Raw genomic sequence first — 19,580 nt, 5'->3', positions numbered from 1 at the left:
TCCAAGTATGCGGACCCATGCCACCCACATGGGAGACTAGATGGAGTTTGGCCTGCTCAAGCCCTGGCTCCTGCACCCATTTGGTGAGTGAATTCTGTCTTTGTCTCTGTCTTTGTCTCTCTGTCACTCTGCCTTTCAAAGAAATAAAACAAATCTTTAAAAAAAAAAGAATAAAGAGCAAATGCAGCTTCTGAGAAACAGGATGGGGAAAGCTCTGTTCCTTTACCTCCAACATATATTTTTCTAGGGAAATTTTTGTTTCTAAAGCTAGAGGATGAGTTGATACTCACTAGGATGCCATGGGTGTTTAATCCAGGTTTGAGAAAAGGGAGAAAATTCATCAAGCCAATGAGAAGAATCTTAATCTTTTAATATCGAAGTAGTCATAAACTATAGATACCTATTTCTCACTTTTACAGAATAATCTCCAAATATTTAATCGTATATTCAACCAGGGACAACAGAATGTTTCAGAGGCACTTTTAAAAGCACTAACAATTTATCTTTGCTTGTTTTCTTTGTATATGTAGCAGAGAAGATTCTCAGGAAGAACCACAATCCCTTGATGTAACAACAGTGGAGATTTTCACATATTATAGTGAGATTCCTTTAACAGGATGGGGAACTGTCAATCCACAGGATAGATAAGGCCTGTGAAATCATTTGGCATTGTCTTGCCAAGGCAACTGCAACTGGGATTATAAATTCAATAAATCCATAGCAAGTTAATTTTTGAAATGATAATTTTGCATGGCCTGTGAATGATACCATAAATATCCAAATGACCCATGGTAGAAAAAAAAAATTCCCTACTCCTGTTTTGCCATCGAGTGAGAGAACAAGACTGTAATACATTTCATATCCAATGCCTTATGAGGATTATATTAGTACAGGATCCTTGATAAAAATATTTTGCATGAGGTTATCTCATTCGGTTATGCTTAATCTAAAATCCATAGTGTTCTGAGTATGGGCAAGAGTACAATTTGTTATAATGTGATTCTCTCACCTGGCAGTGTTGTACTTCATCAGCCATGACATGGATAACTGACTGGGGCCCACCTTTCACACCAAACAGGTCAAGTTCATCTAATGCTTCCAGGGCTGCCTATAAGGATTAAAGAAGGAAAAATTAATGTTAGTGCTATATTGATGAAAAAAAAAACATTGTCTCTCCAGTAGCTTATCTATATGATTTCATTTTTAATATGTCCAGAATAAAAATAGATTAGCATTCTTCATTCTCAGAAGTTTCTTTTTTTTGTCTTCCATATTACCCCAGAGAAATGTGTAGCACTATTGAGTCAAACATCACACTTTAAAAATCATTTTAACATGGCAGATGGCTTTGTAGCAAACCATTCTGCCAGGGGAGCTCTATGTAAGACACTAACATAAGAAAGTATATTTAACTACCTAGCAATTCTTAGAAACTTAGTTTTTAAATTTTAAATACTTTATTTTAAAGGCAGAGTGACAGAGACAGAAGGAGAGGGAGGGAAGGAGGAAAAAGGGGAGGGAAGGAGGGGGAGGGAGGGAGAGAGAGAGAGTGTGTGAGTGAGTGTGTCCCATCCACTGCTTTACTCCCCTAACAGCAGTAACAGTCAGCACTGTGCAAAGCTAAAGCCAGGAGTCAAGAGTTCAATCCTGGCCTTCTACATGGGTGGCAGAGACTCAGATTTTTGGGTCATGCTCTGCTGCCTTCTTGGGTGAGCTAGCAAGAAGCTGGATTCAAAGTGGAATAGCTGAGACTGAAAATGACATTCTGCAATGGGTTGCCAGTGTCACAAGTAGTGGTTTAACCCATTCCACTATACTGCCCTTTCTTTGTCTTTAATTTTCTAGTATTAGAAACAGATCTTGGGGCCCAGCGCCATGGCCTAGTGGCTAAAAGTCCTCACCTTGAACGCCCCTGGGATCCCATATGGGCGCCGGTTCTAATCCTGGCAGCTCCACTTCCCATCCAGCTCCCTGCTTGTGGCCTGGGAAAGCAGTCGAGGATGGCCCAGTGCATTGGGACACTGCACCCACGTGGGAGATCCGGAAGAGGTTCCTGGTTCCTGGCTTTGGATTGGCACGTACTGGCCATTGCGGCTCACTTGGGGAGTGAATCATCAGAGGGAAAATTTTCCTCTCTGCCTCTCCTCCTCTGTGTATATCTGACTTTGTAATAAAATAAATAAATCTTAAAAAAAAAAAAGAAACAGATCTTTGGTATACATCTCCTGTGAAATTAGAATATCCTTGCAGTTGAGGACAGTATTGTTACCAACATCTGTTACAGCATGGCACAGAGTAGGTTCTCAATTAGCTTTGTCCAAGCAAATTTTAGTTTTGAGGTTTTACCAAAATATTTACTTGAAAAGAGAGGGCGAGAAGGAAGTGGGGAGAATGTGTGTTGAGCCATTACTGTTGCCTTCCAGGATCTCCACTAGTAGGAAGTTGAAATCAGGAGATGTAATTAGTGCCAGATAGTGAAAGTCAGCAATCTACTGTAGGGCAAAGGTATTCTAACAGCTGGCTTAACCAGTAGGCCAAATGTCTACTCCATGTTGAATTACTTTGTAAGAATTCATTTTCTGATGCAAAAGTACTGGGTCAGATGATATTATTAATTTTAAGTTGTACCAAGGTTACTATGGATAACAAGTTGTACTAATATAACTAACTATCACAGGGTAAATGACAATACCTTCTTTCATGAAAAAAAAAATCCCTCACAGGATCTTAATTTTTTTTCCTAATATGAGAAAAGACTGTACATCTGTTGCATTCATTTACATTAACAAAATTGAGTATTATTTCAAGTATTTATTTTTTTCTCTGTGCTTCTTCAGAAGAGAACTCAACTTAGTTTGAGGGTAGGAGGTAAATCTGCAAAGTTTTCTAAAGAAATGACACTTAAACTGAAATGTACAGGGTAAGTACAATTTGGCAAGGCATTAAGTAGTCATTATTTTCAAGGGAAAAGCCAGTAAATTTACAGCAGAAGAACAAGGCAGATACTACACTAATGAAATGAAAGATAACATCAACAGCAGTAAGAGAAAATCACATCATGAACTTCCTGATGACTGACTGAGGGCACAGCACCATCTCTGTGTTAACTTTGCCAAAAACAATTTGAACATAATCATGAAGAAATATGTAAAATAAAGTTGAGAGGCATTCTATAAAATAATAACCCATGGGGCTGGTGTTTGGGTACCCATAGGGGTTCCAGTCTGAGTCCTGGTTGCTCCATTCACCAACCAGTTCCCTGCTAATGCACCTTGGAAAGCACCGCTAATGCATGTGGACCCTGCAGCCACTTGGGAGATCCAGAAGAAGCTCCTGGCTCCTCTCTTTGGATCAGCTCAGCTTGGGCAATGGTAGCCATTTGTGGAGTGAAGCAGTGGATGAAAGATTTCTTTCTATCTCTCCTTCCTTCTCTATAACTCCTTTTCTCAAATAAACAAATCTTTTCAATAAAATAAAATAAAATGACAGGCCTGTACTCTTCAAAAATACTAAATCATGAAAGAGAAGCAAAGATGTTCCATATGGAAAAAGCCTAAAGAAACACCATAATGTAATGCAACATCTCATCCTGTAACATTTGAGTCTTCAGTTTCTTTTTAACCATAAATGCCATTATTGATACAATTCAAGAAATTTAAATGGAGTCTATGAATGAGGTAATAATACTATGTCAATGTTCATCTCCTGATTTTTTTAAAATTATCTATTCATGTGAGAGGTAAGGAGAGGGAATGGGAGAGAGAGAGAGAGAGTCCCAAACGTAGGTTCACTCTCCAAATGGCTTCATGGCCAAGGCTGGGCTGGCTGAAGCCAGGATCCAGTAACTCATTCTAGGTCTTCCATGTGGGCAACAGTAACTTAACTACTTGCGCCACAATTGCTACCTTCAAGGATCTGCATCAGCAGGAAGCTAGAGTCAAGTGCTAGAGTCTGGGATCAAATGCAGGTATTCCAATATGGAATGAAAGTCAAAAGCCTGACCCAATTTTCTGACTTTTAATGCTGGTTATGGACATCTTTGAGAAATTCATAATGAACTATTTAGAAGTATCATGTCTGCAATGTACTCTTCACTGGTTCAGAAAAAATTATATGTATATATGTGCACATGTGCGTGTGTATTTTGTAAAGAGAGATTAATCAAATGTTGACAAGTAGAGAATGTAGGGAATTTTTTGTATACCTCTTACAACATTTCTGTAAGTCTCATGCAATTTCAAAACAAGAAGTAAACAAACAATCAACAACAACAACAACAAAAACCCATGGTTTTAGTGATTAAAACCTTTAAATATCCAGTTAGCAAGGATTTGAGGAAAATGGTTTATGGGGGGAGTCTTCAAAAAGTTGATGGAAATGTAATTTATGAGCAAATTATGCATTGATGTCAAGTTGGTTCGCACCAAAGGGAACCCCATTTTCCGTATCTCATCATACATGGATGGGGAACATATAAACTAGTGGAAATTTTCCTATCCCATTTGGGCCTTGATTTGTGTTTCAGTTATTCCACTTTCGACCTAGATCTCTACTTATGACCTGAGAAAGCAGTGGAGGTTGACCCAAGGTCTTGGGCCCCTATACCCACATGGGAGGACAAGAAGAAGCTCCTGGTTCCCAGCTTTGGATCAGTTCAGCTCTGGCCATTTTGTGTCCATTTGGGGAGTGAATCGGTGACTATAAGGCCTCTCTTCTCTGTAAAAATCTGCCTTTCAAATAATAAAAATGTACAACAATATCTATACCGCTTTGGTTATTTAAAATACATATGAAAGTTTAACAGAGTATAAACATTTTATAGATACAAAGTTCCACATGTATTTATTAACTCAAATGCATTAATTACATAATTCAAATTTGTTATGATCTTTTTAGTTTACTACCCTTATAGCTTGACAATGCTTTTTGTGAATTTATTTGTTTATTTCCCATATAATTGTTTTGCCTCACCTTGCTTTCTTATATATTTTTCCCTGAGAAGCTGAAACTATATTAAAGACTAGACTTGGCTTATTACATGTAAGTCATGCCTTTCAGAACTCCTTCATGGCTCTCCTTGTCCTCTTTGTCCCATATACTATTTTACTTTGAATTCTACTTCATTTCATATTCACATAGTCATCACTGTTCTTTTAATTTTTATTGGAAAGTCAGATATACAGAGAGGAGGAGAGACAGAGAGGAAGATCTTCCTTCCCCTGATTCACACCCCAAGTGGTCACAATGGCTGGAACTGAGCTGATCTGAAGACAGGAGCTAAGAACCAGGGGCTAGGGGCCTCCTCCAGTTATCCTACATGGGTGCAGGGTCCGAAGCATTTGGGCCATCCTCTACTGCTTTCCCAGGCCATAAGGAGAAAGGTGGATGGGAAGCAAGGCCGCCAGGATTAGAACTGGTGCCCATATGGGATACCGGCGTGTGCAAGGCTAGGACTTTAGTCAATAGGCTGCTATGCAGGGCCCTGTTCTTTTTAAATTTGTATTTTGTAAGGTCTTACTTTGCATCTTTCTGCTTTAAATATTTCTGTATCATCTTGCTATTTAGAATTCTGTTAGTGTACTTGGATTGTCTTTTTCCAAGTCAATCTGTGTCTTTACCTTTTTTTAGAAGACATTAAGTACTGCTTATTAATCATAATGGATATATGTGATACTATTCCCTCTTTCCTAGTTTTCGGTTTCTTACTATTTGTAGATGTGTTAAGAGCTGGCGGAACAAAAAGTGAAGCAAATGGAAAAGTGTTCATAGTGGAAGACAACGGTGATGTGGAAGATGGAGAAGAGTGAAAATAGAGTATTGAGAAAAGGCTTCCTAATGTCAAACTTGTATATTGAATATGAACTTATTAACATTTTCATTTACAAATCCAAAATTCTACAGTTTTAAAAAAGTAATTAATGTAATGGTGCTCTACATTCACATTAAGGTTTTTTTTTTTAATCTATAAAAGGTGCATCAGACATCCTTACCCCATACTTCGTACAAACAAGAAAGGAAAAATTACCTTTGCCATTCCAACTGAACTGGCATTCAATTCCGAGATCCCTTGGTTGGTCTTGTCTCCTCGTTCCCATATCCCGAAATCCTGGCACAAAAGAACCAATATGCTGTCAGCAATTCATAAGTACTAATCACTCGCTAGATGCATAATCTCTGATAAAAGACACTAATTGGAGCTAATTTGCCATTTTTAAGTATAACCCACATGCTTTTAAAGTACATGTCAATGAGTTATAGTCCCTGAAGCTACTTTCCAAATAACTTTAAATTCTATCCTGTGTTTTCAAAAAACTCATGGAAAACACATATTATGGGAAAATCTATGCATGGATTTCAAAATCAATTGCACTAAAATAAAATCCTTAAAAAAAAAAAACCTCATTGCATTTTAAAGGCGCGCGCGCACACACACACACACACACACACTCGGAGGGGGAGAGAGAGTGTATGTATTAAAGAGACACAGAGATACACACAGATATCTTTTTTGCTGGTTCATTCACTAAATGCCTGAAACAGCTAGGGATGGGCTAGGCTGAAGCCAGGAGCCTGAAACTCAATTTAGTTTTTTCATGTGGATGCTAGGAACCCAGGTATTTGGGCCATCATCTTTCGCCTTTCTGGGGTAGGTATTAGCAGGAAGTTGACTTGGAAGTAGAATATCTCAGATTCAAACCAGGTACTCTAATATGGGATGCAAATTTCTTAAGTGGCAACTTAACTGCTTTATGAGGTATCCACCCCTACAATTATCTTTCAATAATCTTCTTTATTTTCTAAGATTTATTTGTTTTTATTGGAAAGGCAGATTTACAGAGAGAAGAAGAGATGAAGAGTCTCCTTCCAATGGTTCACAATGCAAGTGGCCACAAATGCATGAGCTGAGCCGATCTGAAGCCTGGAGTGAAGCCTGGAGCCAGGAATCTCTTCCTGGTCTCCCACATATGCACAAAATCCTGAGGTTTTGGACCATTCCCTCCTGCATGCCTAGACCACAGCAGGGAGCTGGATGGGAAGTAGAGCAGCGGGAGCACAAACTGGCACCCAAATGGGATGATGGCAATTACAGGTGGACGATTAGCTAGTGGAGACACTGCACTGGCCTCAGACTGGCTTATATCTAGTCCTGCCTCCACTTCCAATCCAGCTTCCTGGTAATCCACACCCTGGGAGGAAGCAGATAATGACTCAAGTATTTGGGTCCCTCCACCCACATGGGAGACCTATAGGTTCCTGCTTTCTGGCTTTGGCCTCAACCAACACAGGTTCCCTATTGATGAAATAAAAAATAAACTTTAACGAAACTATTCAAAACGAAACATACAGAGGATATAATTTTAAAAAGACAGTAATATATCAGGGAGCTGTGGGACATCACAGCCTTATGCATGTACAATTGGAGTTCCTGAAGGAAAGGGAACAACAACATGACATGAAAAAATAAATGTTGAAAACTTTTTCTTCTATTTTCAACAGAATTTTATCTACATAGTTATTTAATTATTTACTTATTTATAGAGGCTGAGAGAGAGAGAAACTCCCATCTGCTATTTCATTCCTCAAATGTCTATAATAGCTAGGGGTGACTAGGCCAAAGCAGGAATTCAAAATGTAATCTGGAGCTCCTACATGGGTGTCACAGTCCAAATACTTGGATTATCACTTGTTGCCACACAGGATATACATGAGCAGGAAGCTGGAATCAGGATCAGGACAAGGATCTGAATGCAGAGAACCACACATTCCATTATGGGATAAGCATCTTTACTGCTATGGTAAATGCCTCCTCCAATTTTCTAGAATTTTGCACTAGCAGAATCAGATGGAATACACATTTCTGTTTGGCTTTTTTCATTAGGTGTAATGCCTTCACAATTCATCTGTTTTGTTGTATGAATCAATAGTTTATTCCTTTGTATTGCCTACTAAATTTCTACTTTATGTATATGTTGCAAGTTATTTATTCATTTATCTGTTCATGGATATTTGGGTTATATATAGTTTTGGAGATTATAAATAAAGCCTCAAAGAACAATGGCAAAAACTGTCATGATATACTGAAGAAGAAAAAAAGCACTCTTATATAGTTCTGTGATAGTATTTCATATGGCAAAGATTAATTATGATAATTTAATAGAAATATACCTTATATTAGCAAAAAGAAAAGCTAGCCTTTTTATATAGTCATTGAATCAATGCCAATGAATAATATTAAACACATGACTATATTTTATTTCTAAGCAGCTAACGGACCTGTAATATGCTCTAGATACCTTGCTTCTTGCTTCTGCTTGAGACCTTAAATAAAATAAGATCAAAATTTGGACCAGATTGTTGCATGCATATTACAAAATACCTTAGAAATTGAAAGACATGACATCACAGCAATTGAGCCCACTGTTTCTGTAACTTCCACAGGGAAAATGCTAATAGAGTTGTAAAAGAAGGAACTGACGACTATCTCTGCTACAATCTTTTTATATTGGTCCATTTGAGTAGTATCACTAAGAAAAAGAATAAGGTGCACACTATTTTAAAAACAAAAGCATTGTATGTTAAATGCATTCCACAATTAGTACTTACAGCAGTTTTATATGCAGATTCAATGTAAAACACAAGATTCTGAATGAAATTGACTTCATCTAGGCTGTGGATGATATGAAGTCCTGACAAAAAAGGGAACAAATATACAAAACTTGTTAGTTATCACTACAAGTTTTATAGATAGCCGTGGTGATTAGATGACTTCACTACTTCTAAGTAATCCTATTTCTATTTAGGAATAATGACAGGCAATTTGATTGCTAAACAATAAAAACAAAATCCCAAGTATCCAAATAAAAAAGATACAAGCATATTTTAACATAGGCAAAATTTAACTATTATTTTAGTTTTAAAGATTTATTTTATTTTATTGGGAAGGCAGATTTACAGAGAGAAGTAGAGACAGAGAGGAAGATTGTCCATCCACTGATTCACTCCCCAAATGGCCACAATGGCCAGGGCTGAGCCAATCCCAAGCCTGGAGTCATGAGGTTCTTCTGGGTCTCCCATGTGGCTGCATGGTCTCAAGGCCGTCCTCTACTGCTTCCCCAGGCCACAAGCAAGGAGCTGGAAGGGAAGTGGTTTATGCATCCAGGGCATAAACCGGTGCCCATATGGGATCCTGGCACATGCAAAGTGAGGATTTGGCCACCAGGCCATCATGCCAGGCCCTATTTTAGTTTTCATAAAAGTACTTTTTAAAATTAAATGTTTGTTCTTTTATGAGATTTATTTATTTTATTTGAAAGGGTCACCAAAAGAGAGCGACAGAGAGGGAGATTCTGTTTCCGCTGATTTACTCTCCAGATGGCAGTAACGGCCAGTCCTGGGCTGGTCTGCTGGGAGCCAGGAACTTCTTCCAGGTTTCCCATGCCGGTACAGGTATCCAAGGCCTTGGGCAACCCTCCAATGATTTCCCAGGCCATTCCCAGGAAGCTGGATTGTAAGTGGAAAAGCCAGGACTTGAACTGTTGCCCATATGGGAATGCTGGAACCATGCCAGCCCCTAAAATGTATTTATTCTATGCTACATAAACAGACACATTTTAAATTTAAAAAGTTATACAGAAAAACAAAATCATATTACATAAAGCAAAAAACTGTAAGACCCATTGCATTTAATTTTATTTAAATTATCAAATTGTGACTACCAAGACTTTTTATATGTATAAATTAAGTACTAAATTTTTACAATTTTTTTGCAACACTTAAAATTGCTATATGTGTAAACTACTTTGATTTTAAATCACAAAGTCATTTCAGAGTTGAAAAATCGAAAAGTTTATTTTTCCTTTTCAGTCTATAAGCACACAACAGAAAGAAGACCATGTTAGGTATAGATACTAAACTTTCACACTTTTCATCTTTTCCTAGACAAAGCTACTTGAACAACAAGTTTAATACATTTAACAGGTTGATTTAAATGGACACAATTATATATGCCTGCTACGTACTTGAGCTACAGGAAGAAAAAGCCCAGAATCTCCAGCTTGCTAAGCAACAAGCCCATCCACAGCAGCAAGATTTAGGGGAAAAACTTCTTTTACAAGGGCTTGGAAATGAGGAGAGGGGAGAGTGTTGTAGCAGTAGGTCAAGCAGCCACCTGCATCACTGCAATCCAAATTGGGTGACAGTTTGGGTCCTTGCTTCTTCATTTTTTATCCACCTCCCTACTAATGGCCTGGGAAAAGCAGCAGAGAATGGCCTAAGTACTTGGACCTATTATCCCTGTGGGAGTCCTGATGAAGCCTTTGGCTCACCTTGGCCATTGCAGCCATCTGGGGAGTGAAGCAGTGGATGGAAGATCTCTCTGTCTCTTCCTCTAACTCTTACTTTCAAACGAATAAATAAATCTTTAAAATAAATAAATAAACGAAAGGGCTTGCTTGGGAATGGAAAAATCCTCTGACATTCTTAAAAAACATGATGTAAAATGGTTGCCAAATGCTTCTTAATGTCGGCTTTCAAATGAACACTACCATCAATGTCCTGGATAACACTCATGCCTGTTCAGAAAGAATTCTTAGCACAAACACACCCTGTAAAGTCAGTACTTAGTAATCCTCTTCCATAAACTAATTTATGAAAAGCAAAATGTATACAGAAAAGCTTCTTACTACCTAGAATTATTATCATCCCACCCCTGCCAAATCTCCTCTCCCAAGTAAATCAGTCTTCCTAATTTCTTTTGTACCCTTTCAAAGAGATTTTATGCACATATAAACCTTACCTAAAAGGTGGTATATGGCAAGGTTCCCAAAAGTTTGTAGACAAATGGTATTAAACAACAATGCATGTTTTCCATGACATTTTTGAAGCTCCCTTGTATTATATTGTAATTGCATTTCTCATCCATAATTTGAATTTTGGAATATGTGCACATATAAAATGAGATATCTTGAGAATGAAAACCACATTTAAACACAAAATTAAATGTTTTATATGCATAGCCTGAAGATAATTTCATATATTTTTAGTACCCTTGCCTTCACATTGAAAGTCCCCACAAGAGGCCAGGTAAGGTATTTTCCACTGTGTCATCATATTTATGTTCAAAAAGTTTCAGATTTTGGAGTGTTCTAAATTTCAGATATTCACATTAGGAGTGTTCAATATGTGTATTTTTTCCTTCTCAGAAATTTATATGAAATAGTTTTATCCCATTAATTTTTCTTGTTATTTTTCTAATAATAAATTTCTAATTTATTATTTCATTTTTTGCATCTGTATCATTAATCTGCTAACAGACATTTTAAATCACAGAATTGTGCATCTTTGGAGCTAAATAGTGATATAATAGTGTAGTCAGACTGCAAACTCCTCCTTATATATGGCTCTTTCAAAATAGCTGCTACAGCACAGGGTAGCTGCAGCAGCAAGTGATCTTTCTTGCAAGAGTAATAACCATAACTTCTTATACAAAAGGGGGGAGGAGGTGGTAACATTGGGCATCTGCTTCAAAACTTCATCTTCTCATTTTTGTGTGCCTCTAAAACTCAAAATTAAAAACAAATTAAAAATTTAAAAAGTTCAGACGAGATCGGGCACGTTCAGGGTGGTATGGCCATAGACGATCGGGATGATACTCTGCTGGCTCTGTCTTCAGACCAGAGAGGGTATACCTAAGAAGCTGTTGAACTTGACTGGACAATAAGATGCTGGACTCTATGTTTGATATATGCTTGCAATGGGGGAATCTCAACTGAACTTGAACTGTGGTTATGCAACAAGGTGGGGGAATCCACCATGGTGGGAGGGTTTGGGGAGGGGTGGGGAGAACCCAAGTACCTATGAGACTGTGTCACATAATACAATGTAATTAATGAATTAAAAATAATAAATAAAAAAATTTAAAAAGTTAAATGTAAAGTTCATGCATAATTTGATATGTAAGATAAAACTGTATTAACACAGCCTACATTTAGAATAAAGAGTGCTAAGAGAACTGAAAATTGATCTGCCATATGACCCAGTTATCCCACTTCTGGGAATATATCCAAAGTGCATATGAGTAAGGGATCCGTAAACCTATATTTACAGAAGCACAGTCCACAACAGCAAAGACAGGGAAAACAACACAGATGCCTGTCAAAAGTGGAGTGGATAAAGAAACTGTGGTACTCCATGCGAGACCACTCAACCATTAAAAAAAATGAAATTCTACTATTTGCAACCAAATGGTTCAAACTACAGATCATCATGCTCAGTGAAATAAATCAGTCCCAAAAGGACAAATATGTGTTCTCTCTGATATAAGGCTGCCTTCATGCAAATACAAAATCAATATCCTTTTCAATACTGTTTTGCTACATCTCAGGGGTTTTGCTATTTTTGTTTTTATCTTCATTTCTTCAAAAAAGTTTTTTTATTATTATTATTAATTTCCTTACTGACTCACAGGTCATATGGTAGCATTATTAGCTTCAAGAGGGTTTTTGACCTTCTTTTTCATTTCTTCAGTGACACATTGGTGATTCAGTAGTATGTTATTTAATTTCATCTTGTAGTAAATTTTCTTTTTTTCTTCCTGTTGATTTTGTTTTATGGTTTCTCATTTAAGAGGATGTACAGTAACTGTGTAATAGTGACTACCATATCCAGATATGAAGATACAATGCAGGATGTATCTCTACTTCCAAATCAAGGATGGACTGCCAATGAAACAGTTAACTATATCTTGACCATAGGATGCTGGACTCTGCCATTGTCTATACTTACAATGTCAGGATACATTTAAATAGCCAGGTGATGGACTTATGACTCCTTATGAAGGACTATACTACTGTAACAATATGGGGGAAATCAGTAGTGGGGGTAGGGAACTTGTGGAGGGGAGAAGGGAAATCTTAGAGCCTAAGGAACTGCATCATAAAATAATAAAATAGATAAATTAATTTAAAAATTGCCCCTAGAGGCTAAAGATAAGTGGAAAAGAGAGAAGAAATTTGAGTAGGGACTCCAGGCTTTTCAGAAGACAACTGGAATTCTCAGATCTCCAGATCATTCTCTTTGAAGATCCCTTGAGGCATTTTTGTTTGTTTTTGTTTTTTTATCCTTTGAGTTTTTTTTAAATCAGTGGGAAACTAAAAACATTCTCTGTAATGTCAATAAACAGAGACCTCAACAGTCCTCCAGCCTTGCAAATGCCAATTTCTTTATTTCCTCCATGACTCCTGAGAGGAAAGCATAGGATGCAGTGCATGGCCAGGTGCCAAGGGGTCTGTAACTCCTGGTTGTGCCACTCCCTAAAACGAAGCATGAGGTTTCTGCCTGCTTCAAGCATGACAGAATTAGAATTTCCATGTTGCCTCCTTTTCCTTACACAGAGTCTTTTTTTTTTTTTGGTCCTATTTTGAAAGTAATTACTAAAGAGAGGTTCGATTTCATGATTAATCAAAAGTTTTCAATGTGTTAGAATACTAGCAAGGAAAAATAACTTTATAGAAATATATAATTCAAAAACTCCTGCACCTGAATTTTAAGGGAAGAACCATCTTATTTATATTTGCATCCCCAAAAGTAACTAACACATCCTTAAAGGATCTAACAGTATTGTGATTGGTGTTAAGCAGTACTGAACAGCAGACATTAAAAATTTTATTAAATGACTGTAAACAATTCTGTTAGCCACAGGAAAGGCAAGATCCTAAGTGCAGGGCCTGTGGATCCTGTTACTTCTGTAGAGCCAAGGCACTGCTTGTCAGAACAGACTTGAGTACACATAAACTGAAGTAGGGTTGGATTAGGCCAAAGGTGATGGTGCTATATATAAAGTACTCTCAAGTGTGCAGGGGCTTCAAGAACAGAGCTGATTCAGTAGTCTCCTGCACTCAGATTGTTTTGCATACACCTGCTTAACAGTAGGTTTTCTTTCTTTCATTTTTAAAAAGAACTTATTGATATATAATTCACAAAACATCTACTGAGTGTATAATTCTAGAACATTTTTATTACCTCCAAAAACAAATCCTATACACATTAGCAGTTACTTCACATTTCCCTTCAATACTAGTCCCTGAGCCTTAAGAAATAACTCATCTAATTCTTTGTAGATTTGCTTTATTGGTCATTAATATAGAGGGAATTAGACAATATGCTGCCTTTAATGTCAAGGTTCTTTCATTTAGTACACTATTTTCAAGGTTCACCTGTGTTGTGGTGTACAACAGTATTTCATTTTTTGATTGACAAAAACATTCTATTGTATGGACATTTCAATATTTATTTATGCAATCTCTAGTTTATTGAATTGTTCCTTTTTGGCTCTCATAAATAATGCTGCCATGAGCATTTATATAAAAGCTTTTGCATGAACACATGTGTCCATTTCTCTTGAAAATATGAGTTTTCAAAGAATTCATCGAAAACGCATATTGTGGGAAAGTTTCAAGGTTTTTTCCCACACTGAAATAAATTTACATATTAACTCAATTTCCATTAAGTTTTTGAGTATCTTTATGTAAGGACTTTCAGCTTCCAGAAAAATGAGAAAATAAATTTCTATTATTTTAAACCATCCATCCTGTGGTAATTCTGTCAAGACCAATATACTATATTATAGTTTTTCCTCCTACATTTAGGTCTATGATTTATTTTGAGGTTTTTTTTTTAAAATAAACTTTTATTGGAATCTGCAAAAGTGAGATGAAAAGATAAACACTCATTCACAATAAACATTATGTACATGCCTAACAGTGGGTGAAAATGCCTTTTGTATGTACCCAAGATGAAAAGTTGTTTGCTACCAAGATGTGCACTTACTCAGTTTTTGGTTAGTTTTGCTACAGGTGTGCAGGTTTTTTTTTAACTTTGTTTTCTGATGTTGCTTACTGATTTCAGCTTTATTCAAGCTGCTAAATTCTTAAAAAAAACATCCTTCCCCAGCTGTAAGTAACTGCCTAGGTCATCTTGTACCTAGGCAAGTGTTACTACTGAGAGAAAAGCAGCCAGTAGCTGGCAGGTGTTCTGCGCCTGGTTAATGGTGTGTGGGTGTGGGTGTGTGTTTATATTTTTAAATGATTTATTTAGTTATTAGAAAGATAGATACACAAAGACAAGGAAAGACAAAAAATGAATCTGCTGATTCACTCCCCAATTTGTCACAATAGCTGGAGCTGAGCTGATCTGAAGCCAAGAGTCTCTTCCAGGCAACCCACATGGGTGCAGGGTCTGAAGGTTTTGGGCTATTCTGTATGGCTTTCCCAGGCCACATGCAGAGAGTTGGATGGGAAGTGGAGCATCTGGTACAGGAACTGGCATACATATGGGATCCCGGCACTTACAATGTGAGGATTTAGCTGCTAGGCTAATGTGCTGGACTCCACCTATTTAAAAAAACTTTTATTTTCCATGATATAATTCCATAGGCTCAGGAATTTCCCCTTCTAGCCCCCTTCTCCCTGCCCCACATTGTTTTCCGCTTATTATTACAATAGTAATAGTAATTACATTCTGCTATTTAAGTACATCATGATCTTGTAGGTATAGATAATGGCATAAAGTCCAGCATCCTGTTGTCAAGATACATTTAACAATTTCATTGGGAGTCCTCTTTTAATTCAGCAGCACAGATGCATACTACAGTATATCTTTTCAGTGTGCTAATCTCCATATCTACAGCAGGAGGAAGAAGTCCAGGTTCATTCTTTTACATACAGCTATCCAGTTGTTGTACCATTTTTGAAAGAGACAATTATTGCTGAATTGAATTATCTTGGCACCCTCGTCAACAATCAACTGAACCAAATGTGATTATTTATATCTGGACTTACAATTCTGTTCCATTGATCTACGCATCTATCCTAATGGTACTAGCTTACAGTTTGGCAACTGTAGTTCTATATTAAATTTTGAAATTTGGAAATGTGAGTCCTCTGAATTAAGACTGTTTTAGCTATTCTAGGTCCTTCAGATATATGAATTTTAGGTTCAGTTTATCAAAGAAACTTGCTTGCAGAGAAATCTGAGATTTTGATAGGAATTACTATGACATACCATATCATAAGTAAGTCATAATACTGGAAAATGTTCCACGTATAAACTAGAAGAATATGTATTCTACTATTCTTGGACAGGTGTGTGCTAAGTTGAGTCAGTTAAAGTTTAGGATATTCTATTGATTTCCACCTAGCTTTTTTCACCCCAAAGATTGATTTATTTGAAGGGTACAGTTAAAGAGAGGGAAGAGGAGACAGAGACAGAACTCCTGTTTACTGGTTCACTGTCCAAATGCCTTCAATAGCTGAGGTTGGACCGAGGCCAGAGCCAGGAGCTAGGAACTCAATCCAGGTCTCCCACATGGGTGAAGAGGGTTAGGGTTAGGATCTAACTACTGGAGTTACCACTTGCTGCCTATCAGAGTGCTCATAAGCAAGAAGTTGGAGTTGTGAGCACAACTGGACTCAAAACCAGGCACTTTTTATATGGTATGTGGGCATTGTAACTACTGAGTCCACTGCCTGCCCCTGTGGCAATTGTATTGAAGTCTCTTTTGTCCTAAGTCCAATATATGTGTCCTTTCAAAGGCAGTTTCTGTTACCTGCTTTTTTTTTCTTGTATATGGCATATTTTTCTGTCTCGGCATGCTTCATAAAGTCTTGTTGAAAACTGGACATTTTAGGTATATGTTACAAGAACTCTAGACACCAATACCCTCTTCTCTTGGCTTGATCATGCATTTAGTGACTTGACGAAACTCTTTCTGAAGTCTTATTTTTCCCCTACACTATGTAGCTTCTGATGTTCTGAGGGTGCAACCTGGATAAGGTGTACTGTTACCCCGGGAAATTAGTGTTTTAGCAGGTCCTCTTCCTTCTGTTAAGTTCCTGCCTGTGTCAGCTTCATTCCCAATTGTTTGCTCCCACTAATCCACAACTTATCTCGCTATGCTTTGTATAATGCCCTAAGGTATGAATTGTTCCATAGTCTCACTCCAGTTAAATTTAGGTTCCTGTTCACATTATTTTTGAGGCAAGATTTTAAGACTTGTTCCAACATTAGGAGGGCTCTTTTTAGCTATATCTTTCTTTGATTTTCTTCATCAAAACACCTAGCTTGTCTTCAGTTTAGCTTCTTGTTCTTACTGGGCTACTGGCCTCCTCTTACTTGCTTAGAACCTTAGAGCAGCAAAACATACAGCATCTTGAAACTATCAAAACCACTCAAGCAACACCTTCAATAACATTCATCTCCGTATCAGGGTTTTTAAAATAACATCAAGTGGACGCCCCCCATCCCTAGGTATCGGGGTCCCCCAGGGTCTCCCGTACCCGCAGAAGAAATCACCCTACACTCCAGGCTCTGTTTCAAGAGCCACTTTACTTCCAACCAGTCTTTCATCGTCGTTGTCGTCGCCTGTCCCGTCCGCCCTCCCTCTGTAGCTCCCTGTAGCTCGCTCGCTCTGTCCCGCCTAAAACGGGCTGCTTATATATCCTTTTTTCCCCGTGGGTCCACTGGGTGCTACCTGATTGGCCAGGCCCTGGAGAGGAGGCAAATTTGCCTCACCTGCTGGCAAGACCAGCTCTGGTCTCTCCACTTTGCAGAGCAGCTGCCAGTCCTGGGTTATTGGCTGCAGCTGCCACCGCGGGGCTTTCTTCAGCAACCCGCTCCCCACACCTAGGTACTGATAGAGTTTGGCAACTGGGAGCAGCCTCCCATCTTGATACAGGAGAAAAGGGAAGAAGGGGAAAATTGGAAGCATTTGTCCCATTAGTCTTCCCCCATACCTGGATCCTCCCCACTTGAATTGAGTGATCTTCATAGGTGTGTATTCTTGTCAACTATGTGAACAGCATCAAAAATAAAATAAATTTTTTTAAAGGAAAAAACGAACTGAGACCCCTATTTTTTTTTTTTTGAAAGTGTCCTCAGGCTCAAAATTTCCTACATTCTGTTTTAAATAAACTCAATTCTCTTGGGAAAAGTTATGGAGATTTTTATTCTGCCTGCCTCTTCCTGAAGAGAAATTTCTGTACCACTGCTCTAGAGCTGGTGGCAAGAATAGTGGATTAACTCCTCCTTTACGAACTGATAACTAAGCAGAGCTTAGAGCTTCTGATTTATTTGTCTCTTACAGTGCAAAATCTCCATCCTACTAGATAAGTGGTTCAAGGACAATCAGGCCCTATTACTTTCACCACGTCCTTCCTGGGACAAACCTGTTATTTCTCCGGGGGGGTGGTGTGGGGTGTGCGGGGGTGGGTGGTGTGTGTGTGTGTATGTGGGTGTGTGTGTGTGTGTGTGTGTTGCAGGGGGGGTGGGTTAGAAGGTAGGGAGGAAGGGAGACCTGGAACTCTTAGCCATTCCTGCATGGATTAACTTTTCTGTAACATGGAAATAAAACTGGAGAGAATGAAAAATGATGGCTTGGGGCTGGTGCTGTGGCATCACATCCCATATGTGCACTGGTTTGAGTCCTTGCTATCCCACTTTCAATTCAACTCCCTCCTTAATGCCTTGCAGAAGACAGTCCAAATCTTTGGACCTCCACACCCCTGTGGGATATCCAGAAGTTCCCAGCTCTTGACTTTGGACCAGCCAGCTCTGCTCTGGCCATTATGGCCAGTTGGGGAGTGAACCTGCAGATGAAAGAGCTCTCTGTTTCTCATATGTCTTTGAAATAAAAATTTCAAAATTTCAAAAAATGAAAAATTATAGCGAATTACCTCTCTTGGTGAGAAATACAGTGGCTCCAAACTGGGATCTAGTAGGGGGAAGACTTGTGCCCTTGGCCATAAGCACCTGGAGGAGTACTTCTATTATGTGTGTTGGGATAGAGGAGGGTGTATACAGGTTCATAACCAAATGCCGCACTCCTTCATTGCTCTTACCAAGATTCGGTAAATGTACTAAAATAAGTATTTCTTCACCTGCTGTGTGTCTTTTGGACAATTAGCAGATGATTTAGTGGCTGGTTTTCTGAAAAGATTTTTTTCAACATTTATAGTTGTTTGATTAAGGGAGGGTCCATAGAGCTCCTCTTGTCACTATTTTGTAAACTGCACTCAGCTCTTTTCTAAGGTTCTTTTAACCAGGCTTATACTTTTAAGTATTCAAAAATCTGGAGAGCATCGCTGAATTCTTGAGTGGACATTTCAGACCCTTATAAGCCTTTTCAGTATATTTCTGCATCCTTAATGGGTTAGAAAAGGGGGGGGGGACTACAACGGATATTCAGATACTATTTGCTTTGTAGGAAAAAGTCTGCAACATGGATATTAAAATAATATTAGAAAAAAGTAATAGATGCCTTCTTTTTAAATACCTAAAATCTAAAAATATATTTATTTGGGGAGATGCTTCCCATGCCAAAGAGGAAATACATGGGTATGCAGTTCATAATTTTAAAAGGTTGTTCAGCCTCTGGGCTGTGTGTTCTAGAGGGTAAAAGATTAAGGGCTTATTACCAAATATTTATTCATGGAAGAAAATGAGATGAATATTCTGAGAGAATTCCAAGCTTGGATGCCCTTAGTATCAAAGAGCTCTGTAATCAAAATGGAAGAGAAAGAAAAATG

At 38.1% G+C, this 19,580-nt stretch overlaps 1 protein-coding gene across 5 annotated transcripts in view; it reads right to left on the bottom strand.

The window, feature by feature from the left end:
- Positions 1 to 19,580, bottom strand: part of PHKA1 (phosphorylase kinase regulatory subunit alpha 1) — a 120,382-nt gene that overhangs the window by 81,792 nt on the left and 19,010 nt on the right. For all 5 annotated transcript variants that reach the window (XM_004592796.4, XM_058658340.1, XM_058658341.1 and 2 more), the window contains exons 5-7: positions 8,605 to 8,687; positions 6,026 to 6,106; positions 1,010 to 1,108 (exon numbers count right to left, since the gene is read on the bottom strand). In XM_004592796.4, coding sequence (XP_004592853.3) covers positions 1,010 to 1,108; positions 6,026 to 6,106; positions 8,605 to 8,687 — 263 coding nt within the window. The remainder of the gene's footprint in view (positions 1 to 1,009; positions 1,109 to 6,025; positions 6,107 to 8,604; positions 8,688 to 19,580) is intronic.

The sequence above is a fragment of the Ochotona princeps genome, chromosome X, assembly GCF_030435755.1.
Source record: "Ochotona princeps isolate mOchPri1 chromosome X, mOchPri1.hap1, whole genome shotgun sequence".
NCBI lineage: Eukaryota > Metazoa > Chordata > Mammalia > Lagomorpha > Ochotonidae > Ochotona > Ochotona princeps.
This window is presented reverse-complemented; position numbering and strand designations above follow the sequence as displayed.